Source organism: Rhinopithecus bieti, unplaced genomic scaffold, assembly GCF_001698545.2.
Source record: "Rhinopithecus bieti isolate Rb0 unplaced genomic scaffold, ASM169854v2 scaffold_1673, whole genome shotgun sequence".
Classification (NCBI taxonomy): Eukaryota; Metazoa; Chordata; class Mammalia; order Primates; family Cercopithecidae; genus Rhinopithecus; species Rhinopithecus bieti.
This window is the reverse complement of record NW_016804690.1, coordinates 5,548,664-5,568,581: the sequence shown is the minus strand read 5'-3', so window position 1 is coordinate 5,568,581 and position 19,918 is coordinate 5,548,664. Positions and strand designations below refer to the sequence as shown.

The following is a 19,918-nucleotide window of genomic DNA, read 5'->3' as shown; positions in this document are numbered from 1 at the left end:
CTGGTGTCATCTACCTTGCTTGCTACCTTTCCGATGACATCTAAAGGAGGCATGTGATAGATACGTGCCTTCCTTAACTCTCACTTTTTTTAATGTGATTGGTTCAGGATAAAAATGAATTTTAACAACCTTTTTAAAAATTTATCAGGCCGGGCGCGGTGGCTCAAGCCTGTAATCCCAGCACTTTGGGAGGCCGAGACGGGCGGATCACGAGGTCAGGAGATCGAGACCATCCTGTCTAACCCGGTGAAACCCCGTCTCTACTAAAAAATACAAAAAAAATAGCCGGGCGAGGTGGCGGGCGCCTGTAGTCCCAGCTACTCGGGAGGCTGAGGCAGGAGAATGGCGTAAACGCGGGAGGCGGAGCTTGCAGTGAGCTGAGATCCGGCCACTGCACTCCAGCCTGGGTGGCAGACTCCGTCTCAAAAAAAAAAAAAAAAAATTATCAAGATTTCATGCTTTAACATTTTGCTACATCTTTCCAATATTGTCCACATTTCTGGTAATTATTCTCTTTCCTGTTTTTTTTCTTTTACCACATGTAAACCTGTAAGTTTTTCTCTACTACAGATATTTCATGGACTATGTTATTCCTATAGGGTATACTGAAGATATTACTTGGCTTGTAAAATCATTCAATTGATGGCATGTAAATGATATTCAGGGTTTACCTGCCTGTTAGTTGGCCAGTTTTGTCCTAGAATGTATCTAGTCTCCCGTTACATGGAAATGATGCTTACTATTATGTGGCTTTACCCAAGCCAGTATTTATAGAAATGAGTGAAAATGAAACGTATAAATGCAGGTTAAGCTTTATTAACTTTGGTACACAATGCCAAACCTATTTCCAGAGAGACTGTAACAGTTGACAGCCTCGCCAGCAGTATTCAATATTCCCATTTATCTCACATCCTCCTGAATACTTTCCATTGTCTTTTTAATTTTAGACAAACCAGTAGATGTGTAATGGTATCTTATTGTTCTTTTAATTAATATTTCTTTAATGCTAATGATGTTCCACACTGTTTCATATGCTTATTGAGCATTTAAATATCCTCAAAAGAAATGCCCACTCAGATTATTTGCCCATTCTTTTATTTGGTCATCTTTTCTATTGATTTGTTGGAGCTCTATAGTTTTTTGGCTACAGTTTATTATTTTTGTTGGATATATGAATACAAATACCTTCTCTTTGTGGTTTGCATTTTCACATTCTTAATGATATCTTGTGGACATAAGTTCTAACATGTTTCTTTAAAATTACAGTGAAATACAAAAATTGTATGTGCATAGTTAATTTTGATAAATTATAGTACAGAGAATTTTGGTAACTTTATGCACCTATTTACCTCAATTAAGTTGGAGAATATTCTCATCACCGCAGAAAGTTTCCTCGTGCTTCTTTCAAGTCAATTCCCATCTCATGTGTTATTGTTTGGATGTCTATTACTATAGCATAGTTTGGCTTGTTCTTGAATTTCAGTTAAATGGAGTCATTTAGTGAAATGATTTAATGTAATCTTGTGTCTGGCTTCTTTTATTCAACTTGGTATTTTTGGAGTTCATCTATATTTGTGATGTGTATATCAATAGTTCAATTTTAAAAATTCTAAGTAGGTATTGTATAAATACACCACAATTTCTTTATCTACTGTTATTGCACATTTGGAGAACTAATGAATAATGTTACCATAAATATTCTTGTTACAAGTCTTTTTGTGAGCATAATTTGAATTCTTATCTAGACTCTATTCCATTGGTCTGTTGGTCTAATCTTATAGTAGTACAAAATTGTTTTAATTATCACAGCTGTATAGAAAATTTTGAAACCAAGTGGTATAAGTTTTGCTCATTCTATGTTACTTACATTTACGTGTAAATTTTAGAACCTGCTCTTCAGTTTTACAAAACACCTGTTTGGATTTTGATTGAAATTTCATGGAATCTATTTTGATTTAGAGAAAATAGATGCCTTCTAATACATACACATGGTATGTCTCACCATTTATTTAGGTCTTTATTAATTTCTCTCAGAAGTGATTTGGAGTTTTTAGTGTAGAAGTCTTTTGCTAAATTTATTTACAAGTATTTTGTTTCTTCATGTTATTGTAAATGGAATTTTAAAAAATTTAATTTTTAAATTGTTGCTAGTACAGAGAAATAAATTTACTTTTTTATTTTCTGTGTCCTCCTATCTTTCTAAATTCACTTATTTCTAGTACTTATTTAGTATATTCCTTATGAATTTTCTGTATGCATTTTATTTCATTGTCTTGCTTTTTTGAACTTGTTTGAACTTCCAGTACCATGTTAAATAGAAGTGAGTACTTCCTTCCTGTGTAATCTTAGAGGGGAGGTGTTCAGTATTTCACTGTTAAGTGTGATGTTAGTTCTAGGGTTTTTTTTGTATTTTTGCCTTTTTTTTAATATCGAGGACATTTCTTTGCCTAATTAGCTGAGAGGTTTCTTTGTGAATTTATCAAATGCTTTTCTATGTCCTTTGAAATAGCCATGGTTTTTGTCTTTCATTTTGTTAACACAGTGAATTACATTAATGGATTTCCAAGTCTTAAACCAACCTTACATTCCTGAGATAAACCCTTTTGTAATATATTATCCTTTTTATATGTATCTGAATTCGTTTTGCTAATACTTTGGTAAAGAATTTTATGTCTGTGTTCATGAGGAATATTGTTCTGTGATTTTCTTTAATGCCTTTGAAAAACTTTATCATCAGGATTATGCTAGTCTCTTAAAAGCATTGGGAAGGATTCCCTTCTCTGTGTCTGAGTTTATGTTATTTCTTCCTTAAATGTTTGATAAAATTCACTAGTGAAATTACCTGAACCTGAGATTTCCTTGTATGAAGGTTTTGGTATTGAATTCAATTTCTTTCATAAAACCAAGATATTCAGATTTTATATTTATTTTTATGCCAGTTTTGATAATGTGTGTTTCTTATGAAATTTGTATCTTTTTTCTGATTTGTCAAATTTATTGACACAAAGATGTTCATGATATTTCCTTTTAATGCTTTTATGATTTGTTGTTGATACATTTTATTTCATTACTGGTAATAATTTGTATATTTTCTCTTTTTTTTCGTGGTTCATCTTACCAAGAGGTTACCAATTTTATTAAGCTTTTATAGAACCAACTTTGGCTTTCTTATTTTCTCTCTTAATTGCTTTCTATTTCATTTATATCTATTCTTATATTTCTTATTTTCTTCTATTTACATTAAATCTGTACATTTCTCAGTAATATTACTTTAGCTAAGTTCCACTAATTTTTTCTCTCTCTTTTTATTTGTGTTGAAATGTTTTCAAATCTTCATGGTCCCATTGCTGTACTTATATAACAGACCACCTCAAATAATAATCGTTTTGTTACATTCACAAATTTTGTGGGCTAAGAATTCAGAAGGGGGCCAGTGGTTATGACTTGATCTGGGGCCTCTCCTATGGGGAAACTTGAAGACTGGTGATGACTCGTCATGTGATTGCTAGGAACTGGAATCATCTGAAGGCTCACTCACATATATGGCATAATGCTGGATATATGGCATAAAGACCTTCCTTTGGTCTTATTACTGTAACACCTATGTGAGACCTCACCATGTAGTATCTTGGGCTTCCTGGCAGCATGGAGGCTGGATTCCAAGAGCAAGTGTCTAAAGAGAACCAGACCTATAGACCTAGTGTTAGCAGTAACATAGTACTCTTCCCTCGTTAGTTAAAAGACTACTTAGAATCAAGCGGAGAAAACAGACTTCTGTTTCTTGATGAAGTGTCAGACAGAGGTACACTGTAAGAAGGGCATGTGGGATGGAAGGTATTACTCTGGCCAGTTACGGAAAATATAGTTCTGGGACCTATATAACCCATGGGTCCCAAATAACCCATAAGTTCTGGGTCCTCATTAACCCAGGAGTTATTTAGAAATATGTTCTTTCCAGATATTTGGAGCTCTTCTAGATATTCTTATTACTGCTGATATCTAGTTTCATTTCATTATTGTTAGAGAAAATAGCCTGTATGATTTTCTTCTTTTTGATACTCATTGGGACCTTTTTATGGCTTTGCATATGGTCTATCTTGGTGACTATTACTGTGCATTTCTGTGTGTCATGTTCTATAAATGTTAATGGTTCACAGTGTTTGAAAGCATCACATAAATTCTGTATATGCTTAGTGATTACTTTTCTAAGTTGTTCTGTTAGTTACCAAGGGATGGGTATTAAAACCTCTGTGATTGTAGATTGGTCTGTTTCTCCCTTTAGTTCTGTCAGTTTTCTCTTTATGTATTTTTAGGCTATATTATTAGGTGCATATTCATGTAGTATTATTGTCTTTTTATGGCTACTTTTATCTATAAAATGTTCCTTTTTAATTTGTGGTAATACTCTGTTGTGCTGTGTTTAATAAAAATATAGTATACCTCAACTTCCCTATGCTTACTGTTTACATGACACTTTTCATCCTTTTACCTTTTGATTAGAGCTGTACAGTATGTCTTTTTCCATTCTTTTGCTTTTAACCTACCTATATCATTATATTTAAAGTGGATTTCTTATAGACAACACATAGTTGGGTTTTGTTTTCATCTTTAACCAAGCTGATAATTTGTCTTCCAAGTGATTTGTTTAAGCAATTTACATCTTGAATTTAGGTCTACTGCTTTTCATTCCTCTGTTTCCCTTTTATACTTTCTACTGAATTATTCATTTTTTAATACACCATTTTACTTTATTTTTTTCTGATTACCACATGGATTATGATGTACATAGCACAGATTTTTTACCTACTTAGAGTTCTTTGTTGGTTTTTTTTTCCTTGTAACTATATAGGTCCCTTTATCCTCATCTTGTGTATGTTATAGTTTTCATATGTATTTTGTCTGCATACATTGAAAACTGTACCAAACAAGGTTATAATTTTTGTTTTCAACAGTCAACCATATTTTAAAGAGCTTAAGAGGAGAACAATAGTTTATTGTATTTACTCAGTTGTGGTCTATTATAGCATGTAAGCGTGTTTTGATTAAATTGTGAATTACCATTTTGATTATAAGGTATCCATTTTCCTCAACTATATTTAATAGATGTTTTAAATCAGCTAAGGTAGGGGCATATTCAGTAAAACTCAGCAGTTAGTTTGCTGTGTTGATTTAGATGGAAAATACTGCTTTTGTTTTTTTTTTTTTTTCCCCACTGTGGTAATTTGGACTCTTTAATTCAAGTGCCCAATAAAGATTTTTATTTCTATGACATGTTTTAGCTATATTTACAATTAGAGATTTTCTTAGTTTGTGTTTATTATCAGAATTTCCATTTAAAAATACTTTTTAACAAGCCACTTATGATTTATATGATAATATAGTTTCTTTTGGTGTTTTAAAAAATTCTAAAAGTAATAAGATTTGCATAGTGCCCATACTTTTGGATTCACTGTTTTTCCACATAAAGTCCATGTTTGTATTTTTCAGTAAATATCTATTCTAAAATAAACTAGGCATTTTTTATTTAGGCATCGTAAACAATTGAATTCCTCTTTACTCCATCACTTAGGATTCCTATCTGAAGCATGATAGTAGGAGAACCCTCTCCTGATAACGGTAGATCTGTACTACAAGTATGCTAGTAAGGAACCCTACTAAAAACAGCTACTTTGAAGAAATAATGTACTTCTTTGGTAAGTATTAGGTATGTTTAAATATACACTAGTATGAAAAAGTTTTCCTAGGTATGGTTTTTTAAAAAAGGAACAAAATTGACTGTTTTCTACAAATCACAGTGTAGATTTTACAAGAGTTAAAGTCAAAATATGTTTGAAGCAAAAATAATTTTAGACATGGTTATTTCTAGCTGGTACAAATTATTCCCAAGTGACACAAATGATTACTGAAATTTATTCAGCAAATATTTAGCATCTATTCTATGTCAGGCTTTGTTCTTAGCACCTGGGCTATGTCTGTGGAAAGGATAAAGTCCCTGCTGTCAGTGAGCTCATGTAGAGACAGAAAATAAAGGGAAATTAAATGTAATAATTTCAAATAGTGATAAATGATATTAAGACTGTTAAATAGAATAATGGGATAGAGAGTATATGTGTGTGTTGTGGGGTAAAAGGGAGGTATATTTTCAGTTGGAGAGTCAAAGAAGCTCCCCTGAGAAGGTGACACTTGAGCTGAGACCTAAATGAACAGTCGGAGCCCACCATGCAGAAATGTTGCAAAGAGCCCTCTAAGTAGTGGGGATATCAGATGCAAAGTCACTCAACTGATAATGAGCTTGTCCTATTTGAAGAAAAGGAAGTGACAGATGTGACTGGAACCTAGTGAATGGTGGGAGAAGTGGTATGAAATGAGGATAAAGAGGAAGACTGGTGCCAGTTTGTTAATTTAAAGGTTATAAATGACCTTTGGATTTTATGACTTAAAGGCAACACAGATCAAAAACAACTTAGTGTCAAGCTGAATGTCAACTCTTTTTTTTTTAACCTTGGACATTTTATTCTAGCTTAATATTTTACCAATGTGTAATGGGTTGATTGATTGATTAACTTAGGAACCACACAGATGTTCTTTGCCAAACATATTTATTTATTGTGGTAATGTCTGAGGAGTTTTATACCAGCTAATAAAGTGATTTATTTGAGGAAGAAGGTGAATGAGTATAACATATGTGACAGTTTTTAGCTGTTTAAGAAACAAACTTTATATTTTATTTAAATGTTATTCTAACATTTTAGGAGATTTATACATTCTTGGTTATGCTTTCTTAGCAAGAAAGTTCTAAATTATTTTTTTCTCGTTAACTTTTCTCAATTACTCCATTTGAAGAGAATTTTGATTTTTTTAACTACCACATTAGTAAAATACTTACATTGGGATTCTACCTCTACTGAGCATCTATCTCTAATTAAGGTATTGTCAAAAAAAAGAAAAGTTAAGTGAATGTCACTTTTTTCCATTAATGGCTGAGTTCCCAGAATGATTCACATTTTAGCCTATGATATCATCCTTATTTAAGTATTTAGACAGACAAATAAACACAGAAATAGCAGCGTCAAATGAAAAGGGAAGTAGAAACAATTCAAAAGGGTAACAGGCTCATTGGAATTTTAAAGTGAGTGTTGTATTTTTGATATTTTGATTTAGAACTTCACCGTGATTTTAGTGACAGTTTGACTACAATTTGGGGTTTCATTTTGTCTGACAATGACTATTTGGAAAACATCTACTCTCATTTTCAGGGATTCTGGCAGGAGGAAGGTTTGAATGCTTTCTGCCTTCTCTCCCCTTCTAATTCCAATTTATCTACCTTTCTAGAGCCACACAGCTTCTGGGGTCAGAAGGCATATGGGGTTGTGGGATAATTTGTGCTCTGTAGGAGTCCTACTATAGAGTTGGTGCAAGATTTTATCTTTTCTGCACGCGTTGAGAGCCTGGATAAAGAGCGATGAAGGAAAAGCTCAGTCTGCAAAAATCTGCCCTCCTCACAGGTTTATGTCATAAAATGTAATTCTCAGACAATAATGCAATATTAATTAGAATTCCAAAAATATTTTTTAAGGATAATTATTTGAAAGTAGTTTAAAGTTTACTAAATGTTTTGATAAATTTATTGGATAATCAGGAACAATAGATGCCTGAGAATAGCTAGGACAAGTGAAAACACAGACTAGTAGTCATGATGGTAAGGAGAGGGGAACTTACCTTACACAACTTCAGAATATGCTCTAAAACCGCTATGATGTGATTAATGTGATACTAACTTAATAGATAAATAGATTAGTGGAACAAAATAGAGCCTTTCTCAACTAAAGCTATTCAGCTGAATCACAAGACATAGAAAATTATTTGAGTGACTGTTCCCCTGCCCACCGCATATATGATATAGAACTGGCACCATTCTAGATGTGTTGGAGGGAAGTCAGTTCATTATCTATAACGTATGTCTTAGGGCTGAATTCTCTCACAGAAATCAGGTTTAGAGAGACTAGATAATGCAGAACTATAAAATATGTGGCAAAGATAAAATTTCACTGTTTGCTGAGAAGGGTGTCTTCCTCCTTCCCTCCCTTTCTCTCTCTATTTTAATAGCACAAGCACAATTGGCTATCCCATGGAATAAAATGAATTTGAATCCTTAGGTTACTCCATGTATGAAATTCCCCCAAAATTCAAGGCTTAGGTATAAAATGAAAACAAAATCTTAAAAGAAAATCTGGGCTTTTACATATAAAAAAAAAAGTATGGGGCCAGGCACGGTGGCTCACACCTGTAATCCCAGCACTTTGGGAGGCCGAGGCGGGCGGATAACAAGGTCAGGAGATCAAGACCATCCTGGCTAACACGGTGAAACCCCGTCTCTACTAAAAATACAAAAATTTAGCCGGGCATGGTGGCGGGCACCTGTAGTACCAGCTACTCAGGAGGCTGAGTCAGGAGAATGGCGCGAACCCGGGAGGCGGAGCTTGCAGTGAGCCGAGATCGCGCCACTGCATTCCAACCTGTGTGACAGGGCGAGAATCCGTCTCAAAAAAAAACGTATGGATTGGCAGGAGCTTCTTAAGCAAATCTGGAGACCCATAAATTTGATTTTTTTAAAAAAAAGGCATTATATCAAATGTGGAGTATTTTATCCAGTTTTTTAAAAAAAACCTTAAATACATAATAATATCAATATTCAAAATAGACTTGGAAGAAAATGCCTGAAATAAATGTAACAAATATTTGTCAATAATAGACAAGGTACTCTTTTAAACAAGAAAAAAATTGAAACCACAATAGGAAAAAATATAGCAAATGGTATCAGTCAGCAATTCCACTTATGTGGAGTTATAGAACAGACAAAAGAAATCAATATTGATAGACTCACTCAGTAGTTGCCTGGGAAGTTTACGGGAGTTGCTTGTGAAGGGGCATGATGGAATTTTCCAAGGAAAAAGAATGTTCTATATATCACTGTGGAGATGGTGGTTGCCTTGTAAAAGGTAATTGAACTGTACACCTAAAATGTGTGTAGTTCAATATAGTTTATATATGTAAATTATACCTCAATAAAGTTGGTTTTAAAACTTCAATTGATACTCTTAAATGGTAACATTTTAATGTATGTTAGCACCTACTGCTACTAGTGCTGTGGGCAAAAGGACATTTTGTACCTTTCCTGCAGGAAGGTGAATTTTTACAACTTTTATGGAAGCAACTTTGAGACATCTATTAAGACAAAAATTGTACCTTTTAATCCAACCTGTTTCTTCACTGTTTTCCATAGGAATAAAAGTTCTAGTACATAAAAACATGTATGCATATGTTTAATGAAGCATTGTTCTTAGTGACTAAAAACTGGGTACCAAATTAATTCCCATTATTAGAGGAATGGCTGATTAAGTTGTAGAATATCCTTATCATAGGATATAATATAGCCATTAAAAGGGTAAGTTAGAACTATATCTGATGAAAGGATTTCCATGAGCTATTGTTGAAGGAAAAAAGAATGATGCACATAATAGAATCAGATAGACTATTTTATTTTTGAAAAGCTAATAGTGCTCCAAGAAATAGCCTGTAAATATCATGTTTTTATGTATAAGAATAACATTGAAGGATATATTTCAGATCATTTACACAGTTTACTGAAAGTAAAGGACAAGATTTGTGAGGGAGTTGGAGAGAAGAGGAGGAATGGAGAGATGAGTAAAAAATGAATGAGATTTACATTAAAAACATCTAAACAATGTGTATATATATATAATTTCATATTTTAAAATTTTATGTGTCTGCATAAACTTAGGGAAACATTTAAGTTTTATGCACTGATTTTCAGAGGTATTCATCGTATCCATTTAAATTTTAGAAAACGTTACGAAGTAATGTTTGTATGATTCTATTTGAGTAAATAAAAGATCCCCTGTATATGAATTTTTGTTAAATTTTAGTCAGCGCAACTTTCTTGTTTCCAGATTTTTTTTCAGTTTCTCTGAGAAACATTCCAAATATAACCTTCTTGATGCCCAAGCTCCTTAAGTGGATGTCTATTTTGGGGTGATATGATCAATATTGAAAAATGGTGTAATTCTGTTCCCTTCCAGTACCACCCACTAGTCCTAAAGATTGTATGCATCCCAAGGCCAATGACAATTGAATATTTCTAGCTCCTTGGATATGCTGAGGTTCTACTTGGGTTTTTCACTAGAGAAGAAGTACAAAAGCACGTTCAGGTCTCACCTGTTGTCTTTTAACCCTCTATTTTTGTTTTTCAATTTAGCTGCACATTTCATGCTTTTACTTTACTAACTTTGGTGGGTGACAGTATATAGCTAAATTTGAGATGGCAAAGTGGTGGAGGTATTGGTTTGGGAAGAATCCTGTGTCGGGTTCATCAAAGGGAAATATTGTCATTGGTTTAGAGTTCTTTCAAATTACTATAGGCACTTTTGTCACTGGCGGTGTTTTCTTTGGCACTCTGTTTTTTCATCATTACGTGAGGAGAAAGCAGGGCATGCCAAGGGATAAGCATTATCTTCTGTGCAACTCTTCTGTTTTTCATGTTTGGAAAACATTTATTCTCTGTGTTTATCTTATATATCCCCCGTGCCTCTCTGTGTTTGTCCACAGAAATCTCTAAGATTTTTTCTTGTTCCCCTTTCATTTACATCTACCAACATAGTGCTTGAATACAGGACCCCCTTTACTCCGTTACAGTTTAGAATATCTTGATGGTGTGTGTGCCTGTACACATATGTGTGTGTATTTTTTTTTAACCAACATAGTATCCCAGAGCATGAATATACAATGAATGGATTAAGATTCACTGGTACTGTAACTGTTCTACCTCTTAAAAGATGGAGGGAGTAGGTAAAGATTATATGAACTGGCATTAGTAAATTTTAATGGATTAAATGTAAGTATAGGATAATTAATACAGTATACATGGGAGTAGTTTTAATATGCATTTAACTTATAAAACTTAGAGGAAATTGAAATCATTTATTCAAAACACTAATATTTTGAGAATTAAAGCATCAATTTTCATATTCCCTTTTCCTTTCTTTTCTTTTTTTGGGGGCGGTTGTTAAACAGATCATATACTCCTATGAAAGGAGGACTATCCAATGTATGGTTTGACAGATTTAAAATAAGCAATGACTGCCCAGAACACCTTGAATCAATTGATGTCATGTGTCAAGTGCTTACTGATTTGATTGATGAAGAAGTAAAAAGTGGCATCAAGAAGAACAGGATATTAATAGGTAAGACCTTTAAATGTTGGTAATTTATAGTTGTTCACTTTTGTCTAATTCTATACATCAAATCTTACTTGGAACATTATTTAGAAGCACTTACATATCTATGAATTTAATGCATTTAATTCATTACATAACTATGAATTTAATGCATTCATAGTTTCAGAAAAACTTTACATATTGAGGATTTCAAAGATATTAGAATTATAAACAACAGCACATGAAACTTTAATTGATTTTCTTTTTAAATAATAACAGATTTTGAGAATCTTGTGGCAGTTAAAATATTTTTTCTAGTTTAATTTTCAGTTAAGAGATTATCCATTTCAATTTTTAAAACATTTTACTTCAGTTACCTTAAGTCTTGTGAATATATTTAAACAACTATTGCCATTATTAACATATACAGTCAGAATATACTATTAAATTTATGAAAATTATAATCTTCAGAGTTAATCTCACAAGAATAAAGTATTTATAAATTTTTGTTAGACTTGTCTTTAGCAAGCCCTGTTCCTAAGGAATATAAGTAGCTTTATATAAGCTCTTTATTCTGCTTAATACCTTTTTCTGTTTCTGTACTTAGCATATGCATAAATTATTAAAATCTCTGTTTTTCTAATACACACAAAAGTGAGATGGGGCGTGTAGAATATGAATAGTACACGACATATTTTGGTGAAAGGATTTTATTTCCATCTGTAACTATTTAACTTATAATGGGTTATATTTAATGATGGAATTAAAAGCAAATTAAATATTTCCATTATGTTCTAAATAACTTTAAAATGCACATTGAAATTCTTTATAGATAGAATTTGGGTAAACTAATAAACTTTCTTTGTGTTTATTGAAGTACTGAACTATCTGTTGAGTCAGGAGAGACAACATGATATAATGGATAAAATCTATTCTATTCCGTGTTGGTGTTAGTTTCCACTTTGTTGAAAGCAGCAAGGCCTCTAGCACCAGTAATATCACTTTTCTGGTCCTTAGTTTCCTCGTTATGTTTAACTCTGTATTTCTATGTTTCTATGCTTAACGTTGATGTATAACTCTAATAGAGAGAAACATGGAGCAGTATAGGAGGACTAGGAAGAGCATAGGGAAGGGATGCCTAACTTAGTCTAGGGGATTATGAAGTATTTTTTAAGTCCCCACTATGTGCCACACAGTATTATAGATGTTCACAGGGACATGCAGATAAATAAAACAGGATCTATCTGCCTTACATATTTCTTACAACCTGAAATGGCCAATAAGATTCTTAAAATGGTAACTGTAATGCCAGCCAGGCTGTGATGAGTGCTCTAATGTGGTATAACTAATAGCTTTTCAAAGCACATGATAGTGTATATTTCTTTTATTTCCCAGGACCTATCACAATGCCTGGCACAGAACAAATACTCAGGAAATCTATAATGAATAGCATTACCCAATCAGTAAATTGTCGATTAGTACCATAGGAATTCAGAGGAAGAAGTAGTCATATGCATTTAGGGCTATATGAGAAAGATTTAATAGAAAGATGGCAGTGGCATTTAAGATGCAGTGGCATTTAAGATGCACAGATTATTAAAATTTTAACTATTATAGTGTAGAAGTCTAGGTATAGGGAATGTACATTAAAATAGAAGTAGACAAAGTAATGCTTTTTGTTTTTGTCTGTCTGGACATTAGTTGGCTGTAACAAAGTTTGCGTCTAACTAGAAAGTACCTGTTGACTCAGATAGCCACAGTAAGAGACTAGAACATGATGAAATAATGGTGACAAAAATGAGTTCAAATCTGCAATCCACCACTTCCTAATTGGCTCACCACTTATTACCTACACTTAACTTTTGCTACCTAATCAGTAAAGTGGAAATAATAATATAATATCTGTTTACTGAGAGATGAATAAAATATTTGGTTTATTCTAGTCTCTCAGTAAATACTCTGTTCAGTTTTTATCCTTTATGTTGTAGGTATAATAACATGTAATAATTGGTAAAGGATCATTAAATAATGTCTTCAAGTCATAGTTAATTAGAATTATACTTTGAAAAACTAATTTGGTAGAAGGGGTAAGTAAAAGGAGGAGAAGTCTGACATGGAGAAACCAGTATAATATAATGAAAATCTGAAGTGGTGTGGTGGCAATAGGAAAATAAAAGATTAGGATAAGAAATTGCCTTAAAAAATAAAATTAGTCTTCGTAAGCAAAAAAAAAAAAAAAAAAAAATAGATAAAAGGAGAAAATACTCTGAGTAGTACTCTTAATGAGTGTGTATTGAAGAGTTTATCACACTGAATGGTAACTGCTGTCCATTTGTCTCTTGCCCCATCCTCTCTCTTCCTTTCCCAGATCTATTACTTTATCTAGTTCATCTTTGAGTACTAGAGATACTGTGGATTTTCTGCAGTATATTACGTTTTTAAAAATCCTAGTACAACAATATCAAATCTTTTAAAAATTGTAATTTAATTTTAAGTTCCAGGATACATGTGCAGGATGTGCAGGTTTGTTACATAGGTAAACGTGTCATGGTGGTTTGCTGTACCTGTCAACCCATCACCTAGGTATTAAGCCCTGTATTCATTAGCTGTTTATCCTGACGCTCTCCCTCTCACCGCCTCCCTGATAGTCCCCAGTGTGTGTTGTTTGCCTCTCTGTGTCCATGTGTTCTCATGGTATAGCTTCCAACATTAAGTGGTTGGTTTTCTGTTCCTGTGTTAGTTGGCTGAGGATAATGGCTTCCAGCTCCATCTTTGTCCCTGCAAAGGACATGATCCTGTTCCTTTTTATGTCTACATAGTATTCTATGGAGTATATGTACCACATTTTCTTAACCCAGTCTATCATTGATGGGCATTTGGATTGATTCCATGTCTACTATTGTGAATAGTGCTGCAATGGACATATGTGTGCATGTACCTTTATAATACAATGATTTATATTCCTTTGGGTATATACCCAGTAATGAAATTCCTGGGTCAAATGGTATTTCCGATTCTAGGTCTTTGAGGAATTGCCGCACTGTTTTCCACAATGGTTGAACTAATTTACATTTTCACCAGCAGTGTAAAAGTGTTCCTGTTTCTCCACAGCCTCACAAGCATCTTAAAAATTCAAAATACAAAAATTCTTGAATTTTTATTAATTGCCACACTGACTGGTGTGAGATGCCATCTCATTGTGATTTTGATTTGCATCTCTCTAAGTGATGTTGAGCTTTTTTTCATGTTTTTTGGCTGTATAAGTGTCTGCTTTTGAGAAATGTCTGAAGAGTCATTTATGACACACCCACAGCCAATATCATACTGAATGGACAAAAGCCGGAAGCATTCCCCTTGAAATCCAGCACAAGATAAGGATGCTGTCTCTCACCACTTCTATTCAACATAGTATTGGAAGTTCTGGCCGGGGCAATCAGGCAAGAAAAAGAAAGCGTATTCAAATAGGAAGAGAAGAAGTCAAACTGTATCTGTTTGCAAGTGACATGATCCAATATCTAGAAAACTCCATCGTTTCAGCCCCAAAGCTTCTTAAGTGGATAAGCAACTTTAGCAAAGTCTCAGGATACAAAATCAATGTGCAAAAATCACAAGCATTCCTATACACCAACAATAGGCAAGCAGAGAGCTAAATCATGAATGAACTCTCATGCACAATTGCTACAAAGAGAATAAAATTAGGAATACAAAGGACCTCCTCAAAGAGAACTACAAACCACTGCTCAAGGAACTAAGAGAGGACATAAACAAATGGGAAAAAACATTCTACGCTCATGGATAGGAAGAATCAATATTGTGAAGTGGCCATACAACTCAAAGTAATTTATAGATTCAATGCTGTGCCCATTAAACTACCATTGACATTCTTCACAGAATTAGAAAAAAACTGCTTTAAAATTGGAACCAAAAAAGAGCCCATATAGCCAAGATAGTCCTAAGCAAAAAGGACAAAGGTGGAGTCATCATGCTACCCAACTTCAAACTATACTACAAGGCCACAGTTACCAAAACAGCATGGTACTGGTACAAAAACAGACATATAGACCAATGGAACAGAATAGAGATCTCAGAAATAAGACCGCACATCTACAACCATCTGATCTTCAACAAACCTGACAAAAACAAGCAGTGGGGAAAGGATTCCCTGTTTAATAAATGGGGCTGGGTAAACTGGTTAGCCATATGCAGAAAATAGAAACTGGACCGCTTCCTTACACCTTATACAAAAACTAACTCAAGATGGAATAAAGATTGAAATCTAAAACCCAAAATTATGAAAATACTAGAAGTAAATCTAGGCAGTACCATTCACAACATAGATGAGGGCAAAGATTTTATGACGAAAGTGTCAAAAGGAATCGCAACAAAAGCAGAAGTTGACAAATGGTATCTAACTAAACTAAAGAGCTTCTGCACAGCAAAAGAAACTATCATCAGAGTGAACAGACAACCTACAGAATGGGAGAAAATTTTTGTAATCTATCCATCTGACAAAGGTCTAATATCCAGAATCTACAAGGAACTTAAACAAATTTACAAGAAAAAAAAGAAAACAAACAAACAAAAAAAAACATTAAAAAGTGAGCAAAGTACATGAACAGACACTTCTCAAAGCAGAAACAAATCTTAAATGAAGTTAAACACACACATAAAAACAGTAGTAGGAGAGGTTACCTGTTTGAGCACCTATATTTTCTTAGAGGGAATCATGTCTTACCAGCCAGATCGCTCATAAACCTCAAAAAAAGTCAGCTGGGAGAAAAATATAACACAAGACTTGATTTTGCAATGTCTGTAAGCCCCCCAAACCCCGAACTTGGAGCTCACTGAATGAAGAGAATTTGTTTTTCCATTGTTTTCTTCTTGAGAAAAAGATGTATTTTGAAAATCAGTGCCTTTGATATCTTTTCAAAGTCTGACAATGTGATTGATTAAATCAAGTCTCTTGTTGAATTTTTCTAATGCTCCAGGGTAGTTTTCTGATTGACAGTATATACGGAGATATTTCAAAGTTCATTGTAGAAAAGCCAGCAGAAATGACAAGTCAATAATAGGCACCAAAAAAGAAAAAAAAAAAGCTATTATTAAAATTTTAAGTAGAATAGCTTATACTTGTAATATATATGCGTATATGTACATATTATGTATGTTATATATAATCCAGTTTTAATGGGTGATATAAAAACTATCAGAAATAGTTTTTATAGTTTAGAATTACAATTTTAACGTATAAAAACTTTACAGTATTTAAGATTTTGTCATGACTACACATTTGATATATTGTTTCTCATAATGGAAATGAAATTACATAAAAGTTATTAAACAGTTATGAAAATAAATTTAACATTCACTTAAATATCTATTGCTGTTTCTTTTGGGTCTTCCAGAATGGTTTTTTTCTTATTCTTTACCTTGATTTTAAGGGAATTCAAGAAGATATCCATGTTTATAAAATCTAAGTTGACCATTTCTCCCCTTTTCATTCTAATGTGTGAGTTTACAGCCCAGAAATAGGTTGCTAAAGCTATGTTTTAATATTACGTGAATGCACAAAAGATGGTAAGTAAAATTAGAAGTGAACTAATTTCAAACATTTCCTGTGATATAGTTGGTGAAGTTGAAAAAAAACTACATACATATATTTTTCCTGGTTCCCATACCCCACCAACACAAACTTGAGCTTTTCATCAGATACAGAGGTTATTCTGTTTGTGTTTTTAAATCTTATTCTACCTTGATTTTAAGGGAATTCAAGAAGATATCCATGTTTATAAAATCTAAGTTGACCATTTCTCCCCTTTTCATTCTAATGTGTGAGTTTACAGCCCAGAAATAGGTTGCTAAAGCTATGTTTTAATATTACGTGAATGCACAAAAGATGGTAAGTAAAATTAGAAGTGAACTAATTTCAAACATTTCCTGTGATATAGTTGGTGAAGTTGAAAAAAAACTACATACATATATTTTCCTGGTTCCCATACCCCACCAACACAAACTTGAGCTTTTCATCAGATACAGAGGTTATTCTGTTTGTGTTTTTAAATGCATTTGTCTACTTACACATGATATATAACTGTTCAAAGTATATATATAATAATATATGTGGCAACAGAAGGTCTGTACGTGAACATATGAATGATGATTTAATTAAGCAGTTCTCTTCCCCATTTATTTCCCGATACCAAGTAGTATGCGTACTCCAAAGTATGGTCATTCAGTGAAAAAAAGTATTTAGTATTTCCTTCTGCTAATGAGTCGGAGGTACTAATATATGTGTGAGTCCCTCAATTACCCTGTGCAAGATAAATTATTTTAGATATGATTAGGGTATCCTAAGTTAGAAACTCCTCTTTCATATCTTTTTTATGAGGTGAAATGAGATACTATACAGACAAGAAGTATTATTCTGTTCATGAATAATCAAACTTTCACTCAATTTTAATATTTTAGTCTATGGAAAAAAATTTTATAACACTTCTTTTTAAAATGGGGAAAAATTGTGCAAGTAAGTATGATCAAACCTCTCTTAAAGCTGGTTAATACTGACCTTTTTTTTTCTTTTTTGGAGACGGAGTCTTGCTCTGTTGCCTGCCCAAGGTGGAGTGCGATGGCAAGATCTCTGCTCACTGCAACCTCCGCCTCCTGGGTTCAAGCAATTCTCCTGTCACAGCCTCCCGAGTAGCTGGGACTACAGGCGCACACCACTACGCCCAGCTAATTTTTTTTTGAGATGGAGTCTCACTCTGTCTCCCAGGCTGGAGTGCAGTGGTGTGATCTCCGCTCACTGCAAGTTCCATCTCCCGGGTTCACGCCATTCTCCTGCCTTGGCCTCATGAATAGCTGAGACTACAGGCGCCCGCCACCATGCCCGGCTAATTTTTTGTATTTTCGTGGAGATGGGGTTTCACCATGTTGCCCAGGCTGGTCTCAAATATAAGGTCCATCTGAAGGAAAATAGCAAATTTCACTGGCCTCAGACAGAGAAGGAGCCATCATCTTTCGTCACAAGGTCAATGCCACACACTTTCATCCCAAGGATATTAGACACCTGGACAGCTAGCTGCTTCCTTTGTTCACTCAGTGAGCACATTATCCCCACACCACCTAGTGAGCAGTTGCTTTGCATCCTTCCATCTATTGAACAGCATAACATGGTGCCAACCATACAGCCTCCCATGACAATGGAACAACATATATCCTGTCGATGAAACTCTTCTAGCTTCTGAAATGGATACAGAGCTTCATGATGATTAAGATGGCTTAGATCAGCCAAATAAATGGTGCTTATCTCGAGCCAAGAAAACAGCTTTACCTCTGTGACCTCATGTATTCTTCACTACCATTGGTAACTCCAGTACTTCTGCTTCATCAATCATTTTAGCAAAATTTTATAGCCATCATAAGAAAAGTGTCTGACAGAGGAACACCATAGCCAGCCAACTCTTGAAATGCCCACGACTTCTTAGCACATTTCAGGATGGCTTGAGATCAGTTCATCAACTGGCATTCCACCTTCTCTAGATGGTGTGAGACATTGATATCACCCAAGGGGTTGGTACTCTCACTGCCACCACGTGGGGTAAGCAGTTGATCCGTAGACCTAGTTTCTTTGCTGGATTGTTGACACCACCTCATGCATCACCACAGCCCTAAAGTCTTCTCACAGCATTTGGCCTTCAGTGCTCACAAGATCTTTTTTGGGGTAGTGTTCCTGATGCCATGATCTGTCAAAACCACAACTTGGCAGCCGAAAGAACTACACATCTTGATCTGCTTGCTCTTCCTTGCCTGGATTATTTCCTCTTGAGTATAGTTTATCACTTGATTATGGAAGATATTATAAAGAATAGAGGAACAGCCAGATGAAGAGATGTATATGGCAAGGTCTAGAAGGTCGTGAAGACTGTCTCCCTGGAGTTGCCTCCTGGCACAAAGAGGCAGTCCACTAACCTTGAATCTCTGGATTTTCTTAAGGTCTGGGAGCCAATATGAATTTTGAATCTAAGTTTATTTCACTTTAAAGCCAACAGTTTTACATTTAGCTGAACATTTTAAGATTCTTAATACGTATTATCAAATTCCTTTCACAAAAAAATTGTACCTTTAGTAGAATTAGAACCTTATTACATTGAATAATATGGTCTTGAAAAAATTTTCTCAGGCCGGGCGCGGTGGCTCACGCCTGTAATCCCAGCACTTTAGGAGGCCGAGGCGGGCAGATTATGAGGTCAGGAGATCGAAACCATCCTGGCTAACATCCTAGTAAAACCTCGTCTGTACTAAAGAATACAAAAAATTAGCTGGACGTAGTGGCAAGTGCCTATAAGCCTAGGCAGGAGGCAGGAGAATTGCGTGAACCCAGGAGGTGGAGGTTGCAGTCAGCCAAGATTGCACCACTGCACTCCAGCCTGGGGACAGAGCAAGACTCCGTCTGAAAAAAAAAAAGAAAAAATTTTCTCAAGTACACAGGAAGTGGTAACTAATTTTAATTTGTGCTTAATTTGTTGTTTTCAATTCCATTATAGTTTGACATAAAAGACTTTAAAAAAAAAAGACTTTTTATAATTTCTTTGAAATAATTTATGAGTTTAAGTTTTCTCATTAGAACGTGAGTGAATATAAAATAAATTTTCTACTGGTTTTTCTAGTGTTGCTTTTTTTTTTAC

At 34.2% G+C, this 19,918-nt stretch overlaps 1 protein-coding gene and 1 pseudogene across 2 annotated transcripts in view; one reads left to right on the top strand and one right to left on the bottom strand.

Moving 5' to 3' along the window:
• Positions 1-19,918, top strand: part of LYPLAL1 (lysophospholipase like 1) — a 41,702-nt gene that overhangs the window by 8,687 nt on the left and 13,097 nt on the right. For both annotated transcript variants that reach the window (XM_017870015.1, XM_017870016.1), the window contains exon 3: positions 11,092-11,261. In XM_017870015.1, the coding sequence (XP_017725504.1) occupies positions 11,092-11,261 (170 nt within the window). The remainder of the gene's footprint in view (positions 1-11,091; positions 11,262-19,918) is intronic.
• LOC108528279 (beta-citrylglutamate synthase B pseudogene) lies at positions 18,185-19,016 on the bottom strand (annotated as a pseudogene).